At 36.8% G+C, this 21,496-nt stretch overlaps 2 protein-coding genes across 4 annotated transcripts in view; one reads left to right on the top strand and one right to left on the bottom strand.

Annotated features, from left to right (window-relative positions):
* The window catches only part of LOC124155878 (charged multivesicular body protein 7), a 112,659-nt gene extending 102,487 nt beyond the window's left edge, over positions 1-10,172 (bottom strand). The window contains exon 1 of the mRNA XM_046530043.1: positions 9,769-10,172. Coding sequence (XP_046385999.1) covers positions 9,769-10,037 — 269 coding nt within the window. The 5' untranslated portion in view covers positions 10,038-10,172. The remainder of the gene's footprint in view (positions 1-9,768) is intronic.
* On the top strand, positions 1,378-21,240 carry LOC124155880 (pantothenate kinase 3). 3 transcript variants are annotated; one of them, XM_046530048.1, is made up of 9 exons: positions 1,378-1,566; positions 11,232-11,410; positions 11,519-11,692; positions 12,322-12,489; positions 13,668-13,744; positions 15,518-15,694; positions 17,529-17,682; positions 17,763-17,876; positions 19,635-21,240. In XM_046530048.1, exons 1-9 carry the CDS (start codon positions 1,521-1,523, stop codon positions 19,686-19,688), a joined length of 1,143 nt encoding a protein of 380 aa, XP_046386004.1. In that variant the 5' UTR covers positions 1,378-1,520; the 3' UTR covers positions 19,689-21,240. The 3 variants fall into 3 exon arrangements, with proteins under 3 accessions (XP_046386004.1, XP_046386003.1, XP_046386002.1); XM_046530047.1 differs by lacking the exon at positions 1,378-1,566 and adding an exon at positions 10,255-11,148 and having other exon boundaries at positions 17,547-17,682; XM_046530046.1 differs by lacking the exon at positions 1,378-1,566 and adding an exon at positions 10,255-11,148.
* Positions 21,241-21,496: the final 256 nt, after the last annotated feature.

Below are 21,496 nucleotides of genomic sequence, written 5' to 3'. Positions count from 1 at the left end.
AGAATAAAAGAAAAATAAGGTAGGACGATAACAAACGCCCATGCCCTGGATAGGGCCAACCTACTCATGCGGGACTCGAACCGGCGACCTCAGGTTAGGTGGGCGACGACCCCGCCGCAAAAAATTCAAGTCTTCGAAAAGGGTGGCTGGAACGGAACTAATGTACCGTTGAGCGCCAAATCCAGAACAATTTTATGTCTAAAGAACTCAACGATTGTATGCAATTCACTCAAGCATATACATATGTTACTGCCGAGGAATTTAACTTAGACAGTGATGAAGGCCCCGAACGGATTACATTTCATGAACGTATTCTCTCAAAGATTTTTAAAAAAATTTATACGTTAATATACGCATAAAAGATATGTTATTCAAATACCAACATATCCTGTTTTTGTGAGCACAACATTTATCGGAAATAAAATTTGATTTAAATAAAAATAAAAAAATCGAAACTCATAATCCTACGGTGTCTAGAACATGACACACATGATGAACGACAAAAGAATAGCGTGATCCCTAATTAAATTGATTATCCACATAGATAAATTCAACATCATAAAAATGTGGTACTAATTAATGTATTACACTGAACTACAGCATTCCAGACACCTTGTCTATTTTATACGCACAATTTCCTCCAATGTAGACACACCTCCCATGCACCACCTCTAGAACTGTCTATACAACATATAAAATAATGTCTTCAGGCCTGGTTACACGGTGCATTAACACAGTACAAGTACAACATGTACTATACGTTTGCGTGAATGATTTTGGTGGACCAGAACGGAACATGCACGAATGCATGAACCAAATTAGAACAGATTCTATTTTCTGTTCATGCTTTCGCACAAGTTGGGCGGTTACACGGTGCATTTTGGCGTTCATTCTCGCGTTCATACATCTAGACTTTAACCCGTGCGTGTTAATGTATCGTGTAACCAGGCCTTTCGACACATGTAAAGATTATTTGAAATGTGAAATTAGCCAAACTTACTTCTTTCAATTCATTATATTTTCTAATAATATCATAACTTCCAAGAATTGAACTTTATGCCCTACCTCTCCCAGATAAGAGAGTAATGGATTGATATCATCTGTCCGCGTACCAGTCATTGGGACGTGAAAGACTGTATCCTAAGGGAAAGAATAAAGCAATCACCTAAAAAGCTGGCGGTTGTAATGCCTTCGCTCAGTTGTCAGTGAAATGGATCGGACCTTGGGCGATAACTTAATTAAAGAGTAGAAAATAAAAATTATAACCTCAAAACAAGTCCGTGGTTTCCGACATATTGTTTAAACGATTCGCGATTGTTTAATTGTCGGCATCATTCATTCAACTAGAATCAACATGATTTTTACTCTGAGGATTTGACATAATTCCACAACTTGGCCCACACAGAAAGGCCTCTGCCGATTATTCTCTGAATCAAACGACCAGAAATCCACTTTTTTGCCAACGCAGCCTGGTGGACAAGTCGATATGAAGAAAGCGGCTGAATATACGTATTAGGGAAATGTTGCGGCCTCGTGCTACATGCAGGTGTCATGCATCATCAAGACGTGAGTATTAGTATGACTACTTCCCTTAATCCATAAATTTATTCATAATAATAGGAGGATCCATGAATCCGTAGAAAGGGCGATCCATTAATTAGCAGTTAATAATTAAAGCGTGATCCCGAAAGATCCATTAATTCGCAGTTATCGTGTATGTGTGAACAGCTATCAGACGAGTCAACCTGCTGAATTTTTTCTAGAGACTGTACCTTCCGACACGACTCCCGAACATAATTATGGGCGCGTAATTGATTTAAAAAAATAATTTAAATCTCGAATATAAGTGTGCAGCATGGACGTACCCAGGGCAGGGCAGGTTTAGGGGGGCAGCTGCCCCCTCCCCCCTAAAAGCAAAAATAAAGTTAGTTCAAAACGAAAGGTTTTAACAAATTTTCTTTTGGGAGAAAAATTATACAAGCATAAGAAAGGGAATTAAAATAAGAGTCGTTATTTATCCTAGATAATAATATTAAAAACTAATAATTTGCTTTAATAATTTTCTTAAAATTTTGGTTTCATCAACCTTTTCTGCGCTAAAATGTTACCACTTGAGCCACCACGGCCTGCCCCCCGGCCCCCCAGTTTTGATACTGGGTGCGACCTTGGTGTACAGAAAATCGTTTTACATACGAATGTTACGAATGATTTTACGAATACCACAAGTAAATAGTGAAAAATTCAAGGCTCTTAAATGCGTCTTCTTACCATCGTTTCATTTTGCATTCTTTGGCGGATTATTTCTCAGCCATTTCTAAGATTTTTCATGTCTGGTGCCTTCGTAAAGCATGAAAGCTGAGGAGATGATGAATTAGCAATGCAATTAGATGAATTGCGTGAAAATTTTTACACCCGTTTTATCAAGCAAAATTCCAGGATAAAGCAGTAAATGTTACATTCCACAAACCGGCTTCATAGATTTTCAAGGTAATTTTAACACCAAGTTTTAACACAAGTACAATTGAATCCCAGCTAGCACATTATAAGTCATTGAGATAAGGTGAAAGGAAGAAATAAGGAAGTCGCTTCTCAAGTAAGCTTGTTATGGGTTTCTTACGGCCAGGGCGACAAACATCCAGAGTAATGGAAAAATGGATGCCAAACTTTCAGCACTTCCGTAGATGCTGTTATTATCCCATCGTTACAGAGTGTTAATTAAGGCCATTATGCATTAAAACAATGTTTTTATTATTGGCGCCTCTATATTATGAGGAGAAATAACATCATACCGCCATAATTTGAAAATCATTCACATTTATGAACTGATAGCTTAACGAAGGTCGTAAGAAAAACACAATTTCACAAGAATACCAACGTAGAATAATATAAAAATGCCGGAAGGAACATCTAATATACGTATTGTAGTCATCGGGTTATCAAACCATAATTTAAAATTCATAAATGTTAAAATGAATGGACCTTGAATAAATTCAGTTTTTCATGCACATGCCAAACAAGTTTTTTTTCATAATTGGATATTTAATTAGTAACTACGCCACCTGTTTTCAACAACTGCCGTGGTGTAGTGGTTAGCATATAGTACTTCGGTTCCGAGGGTCGCACGTTTGGATCCACTCTGATGTTATTTTTTTTCTTTCCGCCGCATGGATAGAGTACTTGTACTACGCTTTATATCTTCACTAGCCGGTTGCTCGCAGTTATTAATTTTTTCTATTTACGGGAAAATCTGTTATCAGTTGTTCAGCCCTTATAAGAACTCACTACATTTCCCCAATAGCCTTTAAATTCATGTCAAGATGAGCCGCGTAGCATGTGTAGTACGCTGTTCAGCCGCCTTTGGCGCTCCAACAGAAGTGACTTACATTGCCTGAGGATATTTGACGGCATTCCTTACCTAAACGTCCCTAACGTCTTACGCTTGCCTTATATAAGTCCCTTAGCTTACGATAAGCTGCTTATCAATTTTTTCCGTAAGAAAACCATAAGAAACGGTTAACTCACTTACTTTGTGCTATCTGGGATATCGTATAAATGACTCCATATTTCACTTACAGAAAAGCAAAACCAATTCTATGTCAAATAGTTATGGTAAAAGAAGATGACAAATATTCCCATAAAAAAACTACTTAGCGATTAGAAAAAATACTCAAATACAGGTTCATTAAAAGAGCATCTGGTTACATTTAAATAGTTTTTCTCCTACAAAGCCATAATTAGGAAATCTGTTTTCTGGTCAGCAGAATAACCAAGGATGGGGATTTTCGGGGCACGCATACGTACGTCGGGGGAATAGAACGCCTTTGGAAAAACGAAATAAATAAATGAAACATCCATCGAAAATGTGGAGAATAGGACGGAAACGTGTAGCGTCACAGACCACTGATAATTCGAATCATATTTCAAAACTAGAAATAAAATAAAAACATATTCGGTGCTTCCACTGCTTGGAAATTATTGAGTTCACCTCCAAAAAGTCCTCAACCGAAAAACTGAACCTGTCTTTTCGGGAAGAAGTGATTATTCTATCAGTAAACTTATCTTGTCTCATTGACTTAACCACCACCTTAATCACACCGGTTTAGTCGGGTCCAATGAGCCAGTACAAGGTTAAACGGAGGAATAAGTCCTATTTTCTAGCGTTGTCTCGTATACACATACATAAATATACGAACGTTGGCATGGATATTCATGGGTATCTACGAGGTATTCAAATCAAGATGGCCACCTTTCTCAAGAAGTAAAGTGATTTTAAGGTGCTCTACAGAAACGGGAGAAGAGGGAACTCATAAATTGGGACCCAATGCGTAACAAGTTGAGTGAGTTTGAATTCGTGTAGTCGCATGGTTCAGTTTTCATTCGAGGTATTTCGTGACATTATAATCGGAAACGACGACCCGACATAACATAATCTGAACCACAGATATGAGGAGGACATAGCTAAAATGTTAACGTAAACAGAATGGTCATGGCAGCTGCGTAGAAGCCGAGGCCGTGATCTCCAATTTGTCAATAGAATGTAAACTAGACTGATAGATTCAGTTAAAATCCTGATAATAGGGTGGTTTCCTGTTATTTTTTTATTGCCTAAATCGAAAGATTATTACTCCTGGAGTACGAATTTCACGCATTTAGATTTTTAAATGGCAATATCTATTTTTCGCGATTTAATGAAAAGTGAAAAATTTCAAGCGCGCGAAAACGCGACGCATACCGAGTAAAACGGCCTTAAAATGGCGTGGAATTGCGCGAATGCATGAACGAAATTAGAACAGGGGCTATTTTGCCGTCTCGCATCCACGCATTCCCGCATGTGTTCTAGCAATTCACCGCTTTACGCGACGCAATTTTGATTGCGCCTTCGCACGTACGTCAGATTGCGCAATTCCGTGTAAAACGACCTTTACGTTTGCTGACATGTTGATTATGTGGATAGAATATTTTTATTTTCATCTTATTAAATTCTCAGGAAGAAGGAAAATAGGGTAGTTTCCTTCATCAAAGAAAACAAAAGGCAATAATTGCGATTCGTTACCCACCATTAGTGTATTCATAATATACAAATTATTTCGTTTTATAAATGCCGGTGTAGACGAATGGCAATGGTCCATTCTTATCCTCATTTGAAAAGGGCCAGATTGGCGCCCATGCGATGCCACTCCACGTGACGTCACAGGGACCTAGTTTGTATAGGAGAAGATAGGAGTTATACGTCGTCTGAGGTTACGAATGCATGCATGAGGCGCAGAGCTCAGGGAAACATGTCTTAATAATCACTTATTAAAACTGGCTAAGGTCGGAAAGTTTTCCTCGTTTGATAAGGTATTAATAATCCTTATTTAAGCCAAGCGCTACCAGGCGGCAGGGCACTAGGCTACCCGCTGGCAGCCTGCGACGTATCAGCGCTAAGCCTCGCCTCAAGGTCACCTCACCGGGCGGAGGGGGAACCAGAAATACGACGTACGGAGAGATTTCCCATCATTCCTACTAACGCGTCGCGTTTTCGCGCGCTTGAAAATTTTCACTTTTCATTTAATCGCGAAAAATAGATAAGATCATTTAAAAATCTGAAAGCGTGAAATACGTACTCCAGGAGTAATAATCTTTCGATTAAGGCAATAAAAAAATAATAGGAAACCACCCTATTGCGCAGGTTAGAGCTGCATTGATTTCTAAAATGGCGTGAAATTGCGCGAATGCAAGAACGAAATTAGAACAGGGGCTATTTTGCCGTCTCGCATCCACGCATTCTCGCATGTGTTCTAGCAATTCACCGCTTTACACGACGCAATTTTGATTGCGCCTTCACACGTACGCCAGACTGCGCAATTCCGTGTACCGTGTAAAACGGCCTTTAGAAATTAATGCAGCTCTAACCTGCGCAATTCCGTGCCCCGTGTAAAACGGCCTTTATCGTCGCAACCAGCGATCTTCCCAGACACGGAGGGTGAGGGGCGAGCGATCACGTGATGTGAGATTACTCCACTTCGCAATCGTTTATTTTCACCTTAAAGGGAGGATAAGGACGGTGGAGAATTTGGCAACCACATAGCTTGCTCGTTAGGCGCGCGGGGAATCCTAGCTTTGAGTCTCATTCGACGAATGGAATGCTGTCGTTGATAGCATCCCGCAAACAACACCAACGAAAAGAATGAGATTTCACTGAAAATTTTATGACAATACCGAGATTCGTACTCGGATCCACAGGGTGGGAAGTCACTTCGAAGGACTGGGTGCTGTTGGTGTAGGGTCATCCTCACAGAACCCAAATTTGGGATCGCACTGAAAATCATCAGATACCATCAGGTGATGATACCTCTAGATGTACGAGAGTGAAACACAGTTAAAGTAAAGGCGACGTAAAGGAAGCAGATAAGGGCTGACTAATGTGTCCATTTAATCGTTGTGCCTCTTTTCACATTTTGAGGCAAAAGAAAAGGAAATAGTTAAATTTTCTCCGCCCTTACCCTTATTAGAAGCCCTGTATGAACACTTCTTAATATCTGTAAAATAAAGACCCTCAAAGAATTACTATGAAAAAGCTAGCTTCACTCCATTGTGGTTCCAAAACCGAGGGAAAATACACTGAACATCTTTATCTTGGCAGACCAAGATAACTTGAGCTCCACCGTTAACTATTCCTCAAGGGTTTCGTTGACAGGGTTCCCACTCTAACTACATTATAAAATTCACGGTTTTTTCCAGGTTTTCACGGTCTAAATGTCATTAAATTCACGGTTTTAAGATAAGGCATTTTAGGCAGAAATATTGATCACGTAACAATCATCGGCCGCACGTTAACTAAAAATGTAAAAAACGCGACAGATGCCTTGAATGCAAACGCAACAATGAAAGTGCTATCTCTTATGACGTCATCTGTCGTTAGCGAAATTCATGTCCGGCTAAAAGGATGTGAGTGGGAAAATGGAGAGAGCAGGGTGGCAGGGAAGTGAAGAAGTGCCTGATTTTTTTGCCAGGATTTACGTCTTCCAATCGCTGGATTAAGGCTAATGTGCTGTCATGGCACACACGGACCAATTAATAGTTTCGAATACACGTGTGCAGGTAATTGCGTGGACATTACCTGCACATGAATGACCTTGAAACATGATTGAAATATCGTTTTTTTTTCTTTCAACCCGTCTATCGTTGTTCTACAATAAAGTTTGAGATATTTTTAAGGTTTTATGACGAAATTCACGGCTTTTTCCAGGTTTTTTCACGGTAGACGAAATTCACGGCTTATTCACGGTTTTAAGGTTTTCAAGGTTGAGTGGGAACCCTGGTTGAGTTATTCACTTCAATACAGCTGCAAAAAAAAAAACATTTCACAGTGATAAAAATAACAACAATTAAAAATTTCTTTTAACTAACAACTGAAGAAAATATTAGGGTCTATTACTTTTTAGAGGCCTATGGTGGGCAAAAACGGCCTTTCTATGAAGATAATAGGCAAAATGTGAATTAAATAAGATAACTAACCGATAATATTTCACATATAAAACTAATGACCAATAAAGAACATTAACCATCACATTCCACTGCCAGATATAAAATATAATAAGTACTGACGAAGAGACTGTTGAAAAAATAATTTTTTCGGGATGGTTAATTAAATGATTTCTTATATTGAGGCTTAAGGTTTGGATTCTGCATAACATATAGAATCAAATCCACCATAATTTCTCTTAAGGCATGACATAAATGGCCATTCAATCACAAAATACCACTGAAAAGTAATTATATTGAAAATGGGAGCCATAAAGTACCTTTTCTGGGATATTAGTAGCCAAAATGAAAAACTTACTACAAGTGTGGGAATTGTAGTAATTTATATGCAATGATTCCTTTCAGCAGATTTCATTTTTTCGTCTGCAAGAATTTTACACAGTTACTTATTATTCTGCAATGGGGTCCATTGCTTCAGCAGACCATCTCAGAAGCTGCCCATTATTGGGCCTATCTTAGATCAAAATGCTGTACGCACTTGATTTCTCCATAAGTCAGAAAATGATAAAACTTAAATTACATGATATTTTAGCATTTATTCCCAGTCACTTTAAAAAATGGCATTAATTCCCATTTATATATGCAATTCCATTTTTATAAAAAATAATTCACTGTAATTGGTAAATGAGAAAAATTAGTGATTTTTTGGTGTTAAAAATGCAATGAAGTAGAAAAAAATAACTGGATGAAACTCAAAAATGGAATTAGGAACATAACTTATCTCTATTGGCCAGGGAATATTAAAATATTATATTTTTTCAGAAATTTACTGTAACATGAAAATTTAAAAAAACCCAGTGAATGCTTGGCGTTTCCAGCGTAGATAGTTTCGAAAGCCTTTCATACAAAATCTGGATTGAATGTTAATTTTCATAAATCATTACTTAAATATTTTTTTGCAAAATTTCACCTTTGTCAGAAATAAAACAATAGACTTGTAAAAAGGAAAAAAGTTCACTTTTACGTAAAATTTATTATTTAGGATTTCTGATATTTGGGTAAAATCACGGTAAGCCAAAGTACAGTTGCAGCAAAAAAGGAAGTGCAGTCCAAGACCTATTTTTCTTATATCCATCCATGACCCCTCATCTTTCCCTGACCCATCCTTACTTCCGCAACATCCTGCCATGCATCTCATTTCCAGCAAGTATAACCCCTCCTCTAACGTCGAACTCGAACCACACTTTCAGCTACCTTATTCCAGAGGTTTTCTTTCCCCTCCGATCTTGTCTGAAACTCCCTCTTTTGTTTTTCTCTCCACCCACCTTCTTCATCTCCCTCAAGACCTTCATGTCCAGTCTCTTCTTGTTATCCTTGTTGCACATTCATTACTTTGCCACATCAGGCACAATGCTCTTCATGTCTCTTTATTAGCCTTTCCATTACACTTTTATAGAATGGTCACCTAAATATCACTTACTCTTTTAATAACTGGATCATTGAACTAAGTATCGTTTGAAAATCAATCATCCCCATATTATCCCAACATCTCAATTACCAAGGCTTCCCTCACTGCCTCCTCAACAATAAATTTAACAATATAAGTGACGGCAGGCAGAGTTGTTTCATACCCTCGCCGATGCTTGTCCACCCTTACTAGTACAGAGCATTGGCAAACCACAACAGCCACACCAAATGCATTCTAAATACTTACCACACGCTAATTTTTTTTGTCAGTGAAATTTCCTTCAAGCAATTTTAACAGTTTGAATTTGACGCTGACTGATAGGCGAATCACTCAATTGAATACCAATGAACCTTAAACCTAGTGATACTAATGCAAGTCAAACCTATCGAGAAGTTATACGCCTAAAAAACATCGAAAAGAATGAGGGATTAAGGAGTAATGAGTTGTATGTATTATATATATTTAGGCGCAGGCCATTCAAACCCAGATAGTTACCCACAATTCTCCTCAATATGTAAACTTTAATGACGTGGGAGGGCAAAAGCATAACAAATATTTTCTTTTACCATACATATAGCACTATGTAAGACTTGTCCATCTTCCATACAATGAGGCATATCGTCAAAGTAGACGTATATGAAATTTGGTCCCGACAAATAGAAGAGATAATATTATTTTATAACGATGAAGGCATGAGGAAACGGTAAGGGGGGAAGGCACTAATCCTTGAGTTTCACAGAATCTGCACAGCCATTGATTATCAGAAGAGGGAATGATTACTCTGAGAAATTAACTACAACATTTAGAGACAGAGAGATTAAGTTAGCTCTTACCGAATAATTTCGATGACTACATCCGGTAGGCACAGGGCTCTTCGTCCATTCCTTTCGAAAGCCTTGGTTATTTCAGCGACTGTAAAAACAGGCTGCCTATTCTTCTGGCACCAGGTTTCTATGAGCGACTTCCAAAACTTCAACTTTGAATCCCAATCTAAAGGGTTGACAGAACGTTTTCTGAATGGCGCAAATAAAGAGTTCATTCGAACATCATCGCTCCAGCACTCAGGGAAAATGCTTTCAGACGAGGCTGGTTTCGCTTCCATGGCTTCAGAATTTCATATCAAATACAAACTTATTATTTAAACAGTTAGTAACACGTGACAATTCGGTTTACAAGTTGCAATCGCAATGAATTTGTTGAGCTACCACTATATTTAGATTTGTATACAACTATACAACGTCGAACAACTGACAAACGTTATTGCGATGCAAGGATTTGCTGTTAGAGGGCAGCAAAGTAGCTTGACAAAATGTCGCAAAGCAGAAGTATTGACCTAATTTTTGAATGGTAATATACCTCACGCCACGGTAAAATTCCCCATAGCAGGTTTTGTATTTCAGTCATACTTTTTGCGCTATAATCTTGTTCATTTATTGAAAATATCTACGCTGACTACCGTGCGAATAAGTGAATTCACAGTAGTGTTCCTTGTACTAACGTCGAAAAGGGCTATCCTGTATCTTTTTTTTGATATTTTATCTCATAGTTGGAAATGCGTATGTGCTTAAAGGTCATAGGCATATAGTTTATCCCTTCAAGTGTAGGAAAAGTACTCTTAGTTTAAATTCGCGTTTAGTCCTGTGGTGCCCTCTCTGCGGCACTCAAACTATATTATCAAGCGGTAGCAGAAGACGTCACTCAGTCACTGTTTGAGTTTGTTGGAGGAAAGGAGGGGTAGGCGTGTTACCTGCGGGAAATGTGGAGTTGTGAATGACAAAAGTGAAATCTGTGTTGTTGCAAGGATATCGACTTATTCTGCTGGATTTTATATCATCCAATATCGTTTATTTATGCTCACTAAGAAGACTAAGTGCATCAGAGTAAATATTGCGCAATGTGGAGGATAGCACTGTAACATGGTTTTTGAACCAGTCCACGGAGAATGTGTTCTGCGGATCTAATTTTTCCTGGCGTCAGTGTTAGTGAAACCAGTGCTCTTTCAAGTTACTGTCAGTGAGCGTAATATCGTCTACGCCTGATCGTGCAAGTGTCCCTCCAGTAGGCAGGAATTCAATTACTTTGGTCTTGGTATCATGTTTTAGTTTGATTTCCTTTTGTAAGTGTGAATCTTCATCCAGTGTCAATGATGGATCACACACCGTTTACTATGATGAATGGTTCTACAGACTTCGATGATAGAACTGAAGTTCCATGTGAGTTCTGTTGTCCTGAAACTCTTCGTATCGCTTCTATCTTCTTCCGTTCCCAATTTTAACAGTATTTTTGTAATCCACAGCTATGCCTTGGTTTGGTATGGACATTGGTGGAACCTTGTCCAAACTAGTGTACTTCGAACCGAAAGATATCACCCCAGATGAAGCTGATGCCGAGGTTGAGACCTTAAAAAATATCCGTCGCTATCTTACGAAGAATTCCGCCTATGGAAAAACTGGACATAGGGACATACATTTAGAGGTAAGAGGATTTTATTGCATTGTTCAATGTGATGAGTTGTGGGTGGTTAGATCGTTGACAGGGTATATATATTTTAAGCTCTGTGTTTAATATGTGGACTCTCAACAGATGGACAATGTTGTTATTAGAGGACGGACAGGTGCCCTCCACTTTATTCGATTCCCAACGAGTGAAATGGACACATTCCTGGAGTTGGCCAAATCGAAGGGAATGGCCAATCTCGTTACAACAGTTTGTGCTACTGGTGGCGGTGCTTATAAGTTTGAAGACAATTTTAAGAAAGTAAGTTGCTCACCAATCTATGTACACATGGCTATTCGTGAATTGGTTTGTGTAGTAAAATTATTTAGTTTACTGTAAATTTGCACTGAAACCTTCGATGAATCTGTTAGCTCATTTCAGCAGGATAGTTCCTATAAGCCCTCTCTGGTGCTGCATGCTTGTACAGTTTATTTTTTTGCGAATTAAATTGACCTAATGAACTCTGGGTCGTCATCAATGGTTATGAAATCTATGAACTCCAATATCTGTTTTCTCTCCCCCTATTCTATAATGTCTTAAGTGTTGAAATTAGTCATTTATCCTCCTCAATGATTTTTTTATTCACCACAGTAGCTGCAATGATTGAACTTGGTCTGTTCCCAACAAGGTTTTATTTTTCTTAGCCTCTGGTGTTCTGTAGCTATGTTGTTTTCATGAAACAGCACACTTGCATTGCAGCAAGTACAGCAGCTAATTTAGACCACTAATATTCACTGTATTGAAGTCGTGTCATCTCTTGTTTCTTGCTTTGCAATGCCAGTGATTGATGTTTGTAAAATGTAATTGGATCTATCGTTGTGTACTATCTTTTATAGTCATCTCTCAATTATGTGTTACCAGTAACAATTGCTAATTCACTTGACTTCTAGGAGGTGAACATGCGCCTGAGGAAGTTCGATGAGCTGGACTCATTGATTAAAGGAATGTTGTATATTGAAACAAATAACCCTAAAGAATGCTACTTTTGGTCAAATCCCACTGAAGATGATCATTGCGAAAAATGTTACTATGACTTCAGCCATCCTTACCCATTCTTGGTGAGTTTTTTAGCGTTAAAATCATTTATAAGTTAATTATTGTACTCCCATTTGTTTATCAGAGATTGCTTGCTTGCCTAGGATGTACTTGCCATAATGCTGTCCTTTCCTTAGTTTTTTGTTTGTACTCGCTTGAGGATACTGCCATCATTTTGGCATGGTGTCGTGGAGTAAAACATCTGTTCTTTTCTCTGTTCTCCAATTTACTCTGTTATGATAATGGGCATTGGGACAGCTCTTTTGGAATTCATATCTCCAATTAAAAATGTTTTGGGGATTAAATTTCCCCATGACATGATTGAATATCACACCAGTTGCTTCATGAACATATTTGTAGCTTTAGAGACATAGCCAATGATTTATTTGTTTTACCCTTATCAATACTTTTTGGGCAACCATTGTCACAGACTTTTATTCGCTGTTATGCCTCCACTTTTAATGATAAACACATTTCTATTGTTCTGCACTGTACGTGATGCTACTTTAATAAGCTATTGATTATTAATATTAAACAAATTTCTGATGCAGAAAGCATCTAATATGTATTTAACTGTGAAATTAATGATTGCTCATGGAAATAATGAATGTTAATATCCAAAAGATGTTGTGGATGGATTAGTTCCTTGATTCATAATTTTTCATTTATTTTTTTCCAAAAGATTACAAAAAACTTTTGTGTTCCTCTCCATCGGTGTTAATTGGTTAGCTTTTTACTTAGGGATCACTAATACAGCTTAACTCTTGCCAGTCATCCCAGAAAAACAAAATGTTTAATAACGTTCCTGCAGTTTAAGGGTTAAAAATTTTACTTCCATTTTTAGTGCTCGTCTAATTAATTGGAAAGGATGTTCCAGCAGTCTGGACAGAAATGAAGTTACATGTCATCTAAGTTATGTTTGCTATGGTGTTAAAAAATATTAAATGGGAATAAGATATGTATGTAAATTTAGGATAAAAATAATTAGACTTTGACCGTATAATATGAATTTGATGGATATTTTATCTTTTTGAAAATTTTCTGCTTAAATATTAGCTGTAAAACTTGTTGCTTTAATTTTGAAATGGGTAGTAGGTGGTGAATTCATATCTTATGCAGCCATTGGACTATCATGCTTTTCTTTTGGTTAACCATGAGTGTTTTAGATTTCATTCTCATATTGTCTATTTGAATATTACAGATTGTTAACATTGGTTCCGGAGTTAGTATCCTTGCGGTATATGGTCCAGACTCATACAAGAGGATATCAGGTACAAGGTAAATACTTCTATCATGCAAATATTTACCTATTATAATTGAATAAAATTATATATCCCATTGATTTATGCTGTAGAGTGGGAATAAGTTGATATGAGAACATTTTAATTGCATGAAATATCTGACTATACTATGATTAGCATGTATACTGTTTATGGTCCGCAAGGAAGATAATCCCCTCAAAATAATAATGTAAAAACCTGATGTGTTGTGTGGTGGAAGACAGTAGAGCATCAATTAAAGAGTAATTGATTTGATTCATGCAATCATCCATCTATCGCTTCCCTTGCCAATTTTCCCTGATGCCCCCTACTCTTTATCTCCTTACCTCTTCTTTTCTCCTTTTATACTCTTCCCCTCCAAAAACCATTAATTAATTTATGACATGGCAGCAGAAGATGGAAAGGAAGAACGAACAAGAAACTAAAGTAAAATTTCAAATAATGTCACTGTAATTTTCTGTCCATGTGTATACCTAATTTGTTTGGGCTTCCCCTTTGATCGGAACAGATTATCAAAACTCTATTGTATTCCAAACTTAGGACAGAATTTTTTTTTTCTATTTAGACTGAATACTTCATTGATTTTCCTTATTGGTGTCCCTTCAAATTAGGAAAGTTAAAAATATCACAGGAGTAGCATGTTGCACATAAAATGTAAGTGGAGTCAAAATTACATGCATTTTTATTTAGGAAACCTGTGAGCATTATATTTTTCAATGTATGAGATCTGTAGCACGCTTTCCATGACCATTCAAAGTTGTATGTGTAGCTAAAAATTACAGCTTGATTTTACTGCAAAAGTAAGGTAGCATAAATTTTGGCTCACACAATGTGTTTATATTGGTTCCTTGCATTTTTGTTTGTTGATTCCTGTGGTATATACATGTATGTACTATGAAATATCAGCTTAGCCCTCATTTGATTGTACATCACAATGGGGTTATTTACTGAGACCTAAAACCTCAATTTGTTTAAGGATTTCAGTTAATGGGAAAAAATAGTTATGGCCGTAAAATAATCATCCTATTTCAGCCATTCCCTCCTACATTTTTAGTGAACATGAAAATCTGCTGGTGAGGTCATTAAAGTTGTGGTTTATTAATTTATTTACAGAGAACTGTGCATTAAGGGATGTATTCACTCTCAACATTTAAGTAACAATGAACTATGTTTGGAGGGATGCATGAGGCTAAGGAATACTGCATTGCTTTTCTGTTTGGCGTGACCCCATCAACTTATCTGCCAAAAGATTAATGCCATCAATTTTTCAGTATGAATAGCTTGAATAGTAGGCGACAGATAGATGGACAGAAAATTACTGGTTTCATATTTTTCAAACTTTTGGTTCACACGCACGGACAACAAGAAGTCACAAGTACGAATAATAAAGAATTGGCAAAGGAGCTCATTATTATGGGCTTATGCTGTACAAATTTACATTTGAATGATGATGCCTGATATTTTCTGCACCTGCTACGCTTGGAAAACCTAAGATCATACATTTTGTGTCAGTGTTTGTCCAGAGATGTATCTTTTAGCTTAGTAATTTTTTATTATATCCCTTTTAAAATTATAATGAAGTAGTGATGATTTTAGATAGGGAATCCTTCAGTGAAGATAAAATTAGTGGACAGAAAGTAAAAGTAAAAAATATGCGCGTCAAGTTCCAGAATCTTTCAGTACTCATTGTTAACGTATGTCTTTAAAACTGTCGTGCATCACAATTTCCCAGTGAAGCAGGGCCAGTTCATCTCTTTTTTTCTTCTTCCAGTTTAGGCGGAGGTACATTCCTTGGGCTTTGTTGCTTGTTGACTGGGTGTAATTCATTTGAAGAGGCAATATGTCTTGCTGCTGGTGGTGATAACACCCGGGTGGACAAGCTTGTACGGGACATTTATGGTGGAGACTACGCTCGATTCGGGCTGCCTGGAGATCTGGTAGCAAGCAGGTAGGTTCATTATGTCCCCACACACCATTACATTACATGCAATACACCAATAACCTAAAAGTCTGTTAATAGGTGTACTGCTTCTTGTAGAAAAAGTATTCCCTTGTTGATTTGCTCATCTCTTGTTTTATTTTTATTTTAATGATGATCAATGAAAGATGAATAATACCCAACTAAATTTTACTCATTAGTTGTACTGGTTTTATAGCAAATGTGTAGAACTAATAAGTTGTCACTGGAGGAGGTGATGCATGCATTTCCTCCTCCTGCTTTTAGTTGAATTATCACTGCGAATCCCCAGTTAAGACCATCTTGTTGCTTTTGAATTCGTCATTATCAGCCTGCAGATGGTATCATTAAATACATTACTTCCAAGTCAAAATATCCATTCTGTTGCTGATACTGTCTTGTGTAGGGCTGAGAGTAATTGATTCGTAAAATTTTGTGAACGGAGCTTTTTTGTCCATCCTTTATGATTAAAAGAGGTGGCTGGGGATGACTCAATTTTCATAACAGCCAGGATGATCAGTACCCATCAGTGAGAATAGTACTTCTCCAACACAACTACTTTTGATGTAAACTTCTTGTACAGTTATTTTTATAGGTCAGTGGATATCGTCTGATTTCCACAAAACCTGTGCAGTGGGTTTAGTTACAGTTACCTGTATGCATCATTAAAAATACTATCAGAAAATTTATTATTATTGTTTTGATTTGGATTAAGTAAAGTGCATGTTGGATGTTCGAAATATGATGTGGCAAATTTCCACAAAGTGGGAAAATATGTTTTTTTACGAATGACCTAAAAGTTGAGATTTCACTATTTAAAAATAATGCATCATAAATGCTTACAAAAATTCTCCATTTTTAGTGAAATTTCTTCCGTTGTAATCATTTTCAGGAGTGGTGAAAGTACATAATACATGGCATAGGTCGGAATTAGCGAGGTTAGGGAGTATTGGATTAACACCCTGCAGACCTGGGTTCAAATCTCAACGCTGGCAGAGACTGTTCAGACGTTGCCCAATCCCTGCTTCAGTGTTATGTGGAGGGCACTCAAGCACAGCACTCTTGTTCATCATATAGGGAAATACCATACCACACTTAGCTTAGGTTTGAACTATATTATGCATTGACGTAGGTTGTTCGTGAATTTACTAAAATGTAAAAAGCAGATCTTTGTTTTGAACCCGGTTTCATGGTATTAAAATTGTTTTGGTTATAAGCGTACAATAACTCTGATTTCCTTTAGTTATTCAAGGCAGTCTTCATTTTGTGTCAGTGAAGTAAATGATTGATGAAGTATGTGGAAGCTTGCCAATTTCTATACCTTACGATGTATAAAGTGTTTTACATAGAATGGACATATTTTACATATATTGTTAAGTGATTCCCCGAGGTGTATAATTTATTTACCATATTGGAATGCCTTGGTCTTTGGCATCACACATTCTTCATATTCATTTTACCTCTCCTTTTCATTTTTTTGGCTACTATGTCAGCTCAAGCATAATGTGCCATCAATTTTTCACATTTACATCTAATGTGAGAATCAAATTGAATTGTTTTGACCCTTTTTGATCTCTTTCCCCTATATTACTTTATAAAGTAATGGGGTGTAATGATAAATGGTGCTACTGGTCTGTATAATTTAAAGAAAGTAATGCCATATGTCTCATACTTAGAAAAGAATTATTAGTGGTGCTTGAAGGCAAGAAAATATCCCTTATTTTTGAGTAAATAGTAACACATGAGTAAATTAGTAGATATTTTTTCTTAGTTATTAAAAAATCTTATTATTTCTACTGTTTTAATGCTAATAATTGTATAAAAGTTTTTTTGCTGTTCACAGTTTTGGCCATATGAATTCAAAGGAGAAAAGAGCGATGGTATCAAAGGAAGATCTGGCAAGGGCAACACTTGTGACCATAACTAATAACATTGGGTCCATAGCCAGGATGTGTGCATTGAATGAAAAAATTGAAAGGGTGGGTGTGTTATTATTGGAAGTGCATTGAAGATTATCTTTATGCTGAATGTTTTCTGATCCAGGAATTTTTTTAAGCAGGTGGTCTTTGTTGGAAACTTCCTTCGTGTTAATCCTATCTCAATGAAGCTGCTTGCACATGCCATGGATTATTGGTCCAAAGGAACATTGAAAGCTCTCTTCCTGGAGCATGAGGTAAGTTAAGTATGACAGGTTCTTGTAACCAGGATAAACTAGGCTATCTGATCTTTCTATTCCACTGTGTCTTTCTATTACAATCTGATTTGGGTATGCAATTGGGGACTCTCCTAAGGGTATAGCGATGAGCATTCTAGATTATTCTGTAAAGAAATCTGTCTTGATAGATTTAAGCATTCCACCACAGTTTGGTGTAGTGGCTGAAGTGCTTGTTTGTATCTGATTTATTTGGAAGTAACGGCATGTTGGCTCCTTCAGAGAAAGTTTGATCTAAAAAGATGAGAATTGGACGAGAAGAATTGAAGTGGACTGAATTATGAGAGTTGTGGACAATAATAGTGAGCACAATAAAAAGAAGAGTGAACGAGAACTTGCACTGAGTTCACCAAATGGGCTATCAAGTGTGCAATAGCAAGTACTTCCCTAGCCATAAATTCTGAGACTAACTAGTGCTTACAGTGCTTATTTGAACAAGTGCGCAACAGTTCTAACAGCTCAATGTTCCCTGATCTCAGTGTTTCCTGATACTCTAAAGAAAGAGATAATTATTCTCATAGGGTGGTCTCCCATTGCTTTAGGAACAGTAAATTCAATTTCGCCAGTTTTAGCCTGCATCACGCAAATGATGGCATGAGATTCTCCATCCTTTCACTTCCACACCTATCCTTACCGCCAGAAGCATTGGTAGGCTGCTTCCATTTTTCCTTCCTTTCTTCCTCCCTCCTGTGTTCCCAGGGATACTAATCTCAGATTTATGAGCCTGACCAAAGGAATATGTCCCTATGGACCCACTCTGGTTTTCTGATGCCATTGTTGGCTGATAATTATTTGAGGAATCCCAATCCCTACTTATTGTGTGGATAGTGCTTCAAGTATAGCGCTCCAGCCACTAAGTGAGACATTAAGCCTTGGTGCTTTTTGGCATGAGCAGACTATTGCTGATACCAGATTTCTCTGCACACAATTTTTATGGACTTTGTAGTTGAAAATATCCCTTTATTTTGATAAATGAGACTGTTACACTTTCCTTTATGCAATAGCTTAAATTACCCAAGTATTCCCCTCCAAATGCCATACTATATCATAAAATGATTGAAGGTGTTATTGGCATGGTATGGTATTTTGAGGAGGCGACCGACAGCTGAAGTCATTTGCACCATGCGGGAAGGGGTAGGTGAGGAAGGGTGGAGAGAAACCCGGTATCGACATTAGCCTACTCTTAATGAAAGGTGCCATGGGGACCACGGCTTAACATCCCATGCGATGGACGGAGTGTTACGCTAGATATGTCATCCACACAACATTCAAGTAGGGATCAGGTAGTCTCTGAAAATTCTCTGCCACTGCTGGGATTTGAACCCGAGACCGCAGGGTGGGAAGCCAACACTCTAGCCTCCACACCAACCCAATCCCTGAAGGTGTTATTAAAAAGGCATTTTCAATTTACAACAGATTTAAATACTTGTCGGCAAAGCCGCACTGGCACCCTTTAAATCTTACGGAATGTAGGTCCTTAAAAGATTCCAAAAAATGAAGTCGTGTTGTATTGTCTATTTTAGTTCTTTCATCTCCAGGCACTGAAATAATTTTGTGGGTAGCATGAAAGCTTTTCTTAGTGCCCTTTGTGAGCCAATTTTTATGGACTTGTGATAAGTTTGCAAATGAAAAATATCCCGTTATTTTTATAAATAAAACTATTACACTTTTATTTCTTGCATACGTATTTAAAACCACTTTTTAATTTGTAAATTATAGGGATACTTTGGTGCTGTTGGCTGCTTGTTGGATTTTGAAAGTACAGACAGCTGAGCATTACTGTAAATGTTGATAAAGAGCACAAGCATTCCTGTGATGGAGCTTCCAACCCACTGGCAGTTGCTGCTAATTTCTATTGTTATCAATTGCAATGCATTTTATGGCATGGGAGGTAATGTTTTGAATTATTTATCCTGTGTGCGTGTGTGTGTTCACTATATGAAAGCCAAATAATAGGGGCCATCTTGGTCTTCACTGTATTGACTACAGTGTTGTATTTTTGTAATAGTTATTATAAGGCTTTGTTAAATGTTATATTTTAAATGTTATGAAGAATTTCTGCAGGAAATGGAACGCCATTGTGAGCAATTACTATTCATCTCTGTTAGAATTATGTATAGGAAAGATTCACAAGTCATATCATACCTGTTACTGAGCCTGGCTAATGGCCAAGCCTTGTCATGTCATTCCATGTATATCCATTGCTCACAATTTCCTCTCATAGCTTTATCATGCAGTCATCCTATTGAGATTATATTCAACTTAAGTATATTCTCATTTATCTATACATATTTGCCATCACATAATCACTACCATGTCCCTTTATTTACATGATATAAAAATAGAATATTGTGTTTCGTCTCTTTTTTTCTATTTAAATGCCAAATAAATGTTTTTCCTTGCATTTTGATGATGCACTATCACTTTTCAAGCTAGGAGCTGAAAAGGATGAATATATCATGATGTTAGAACCTTTTTATGAAAAAAAATGTATGTCAAGGGAATTATCATCTACCCACTAATAAGTACCCAGCCAATGTACAATTAGAATGAATAGTTGGCTTGATTCCCAATGAGCATCTTACATCTTGGTTAGTGACTTTACGAAACACATTTTTTATTCTGGATATTTTTCTCTGCAAGGCAAATCGATGAGTTCAGCCCTTGTAGCATTTTAGTTCTTGAGGATAGCTGCATAATGGCCTTAATGCTAGGTAAAATTGTTACTCTTATGTGGAACAAAATATTTAATTAGTTAAATATGTACTGCTCCTCTGCATGTTGATGAGACTTTGGAATAAATCGAGTTGACCTTTTGCTTCTTTAATTTTTACATGTGAATGCTATTTATCATTCTTGTATGCTGAAATGTCAGTTGTTCGCTCAGCACTAAATTTTCACTATAAATATAGACATTTCCTTGAAATATTTAAATGTCCATAATATTTAATTGTGTTGGTGGTTGGTTGGAAATGTGTAAATGAACTTTGATAAGTATTGAATGTTGATTTATCTTTTGGAGATATTGTTTTGAGAATGATTTGTTAATGTGTTTGTAACAAGTTTATAGATGCATTTGATCAAATGCACAGTGAAATGATGCTGAATCATGTACATAAATGTTTTTAAGAATTCATTATTATGATTTATGTATTGAAATCTTTGTATAATTGAAAAGTGGTATTCAAAATTCAATTCAACACTTTTATCGAGGTATATAAGCCTTCTTTCTGAGGGAATGTAGTTTTTAAAAATATAAGCCACCCATCTACTGTACCAAAATCCTCATTATCATTAAAGTTATGAAGTATTTGAATATTAAAAATGACTAGTTAAGGTATTTATTATTATTGTTTTAAGAATTTCAAGCATTTATTTGGCAACTTCTACACTAAGCATAACAATATTAATTTTCGAGAAAAATTGCTTTTGGGGAGTTGTTAGAAACAAGTGTCCTTGTTCCATGGAGAGAGATCGTCTTCTTGTAATTGAGAAATACAGGTGCATTTATCCTTACTGATTATTTTGAAGAATTATATTTTTCAGAAATAATTTTCTTGTTATGTCATAGTTCAGGAAAA

This window comes from Ischnura elegans, chromosome 3 (assembly GCF_921293095.1).
Source record: "Ischnura elegans chromosome 3, ioIscEleg1.1, whole genome shotgun sequence".
Lineage (NCBI taxonomy): Eukaryota > Metazoa > Arthropoda > Insecta > Odonata > Coenagrionidae > Ischnura > Ischnura elegans.
Note: the sequence above shows the minus strand (reverse complement) of the source record. Positions and strands in the feature narration are given on the sequence as shown.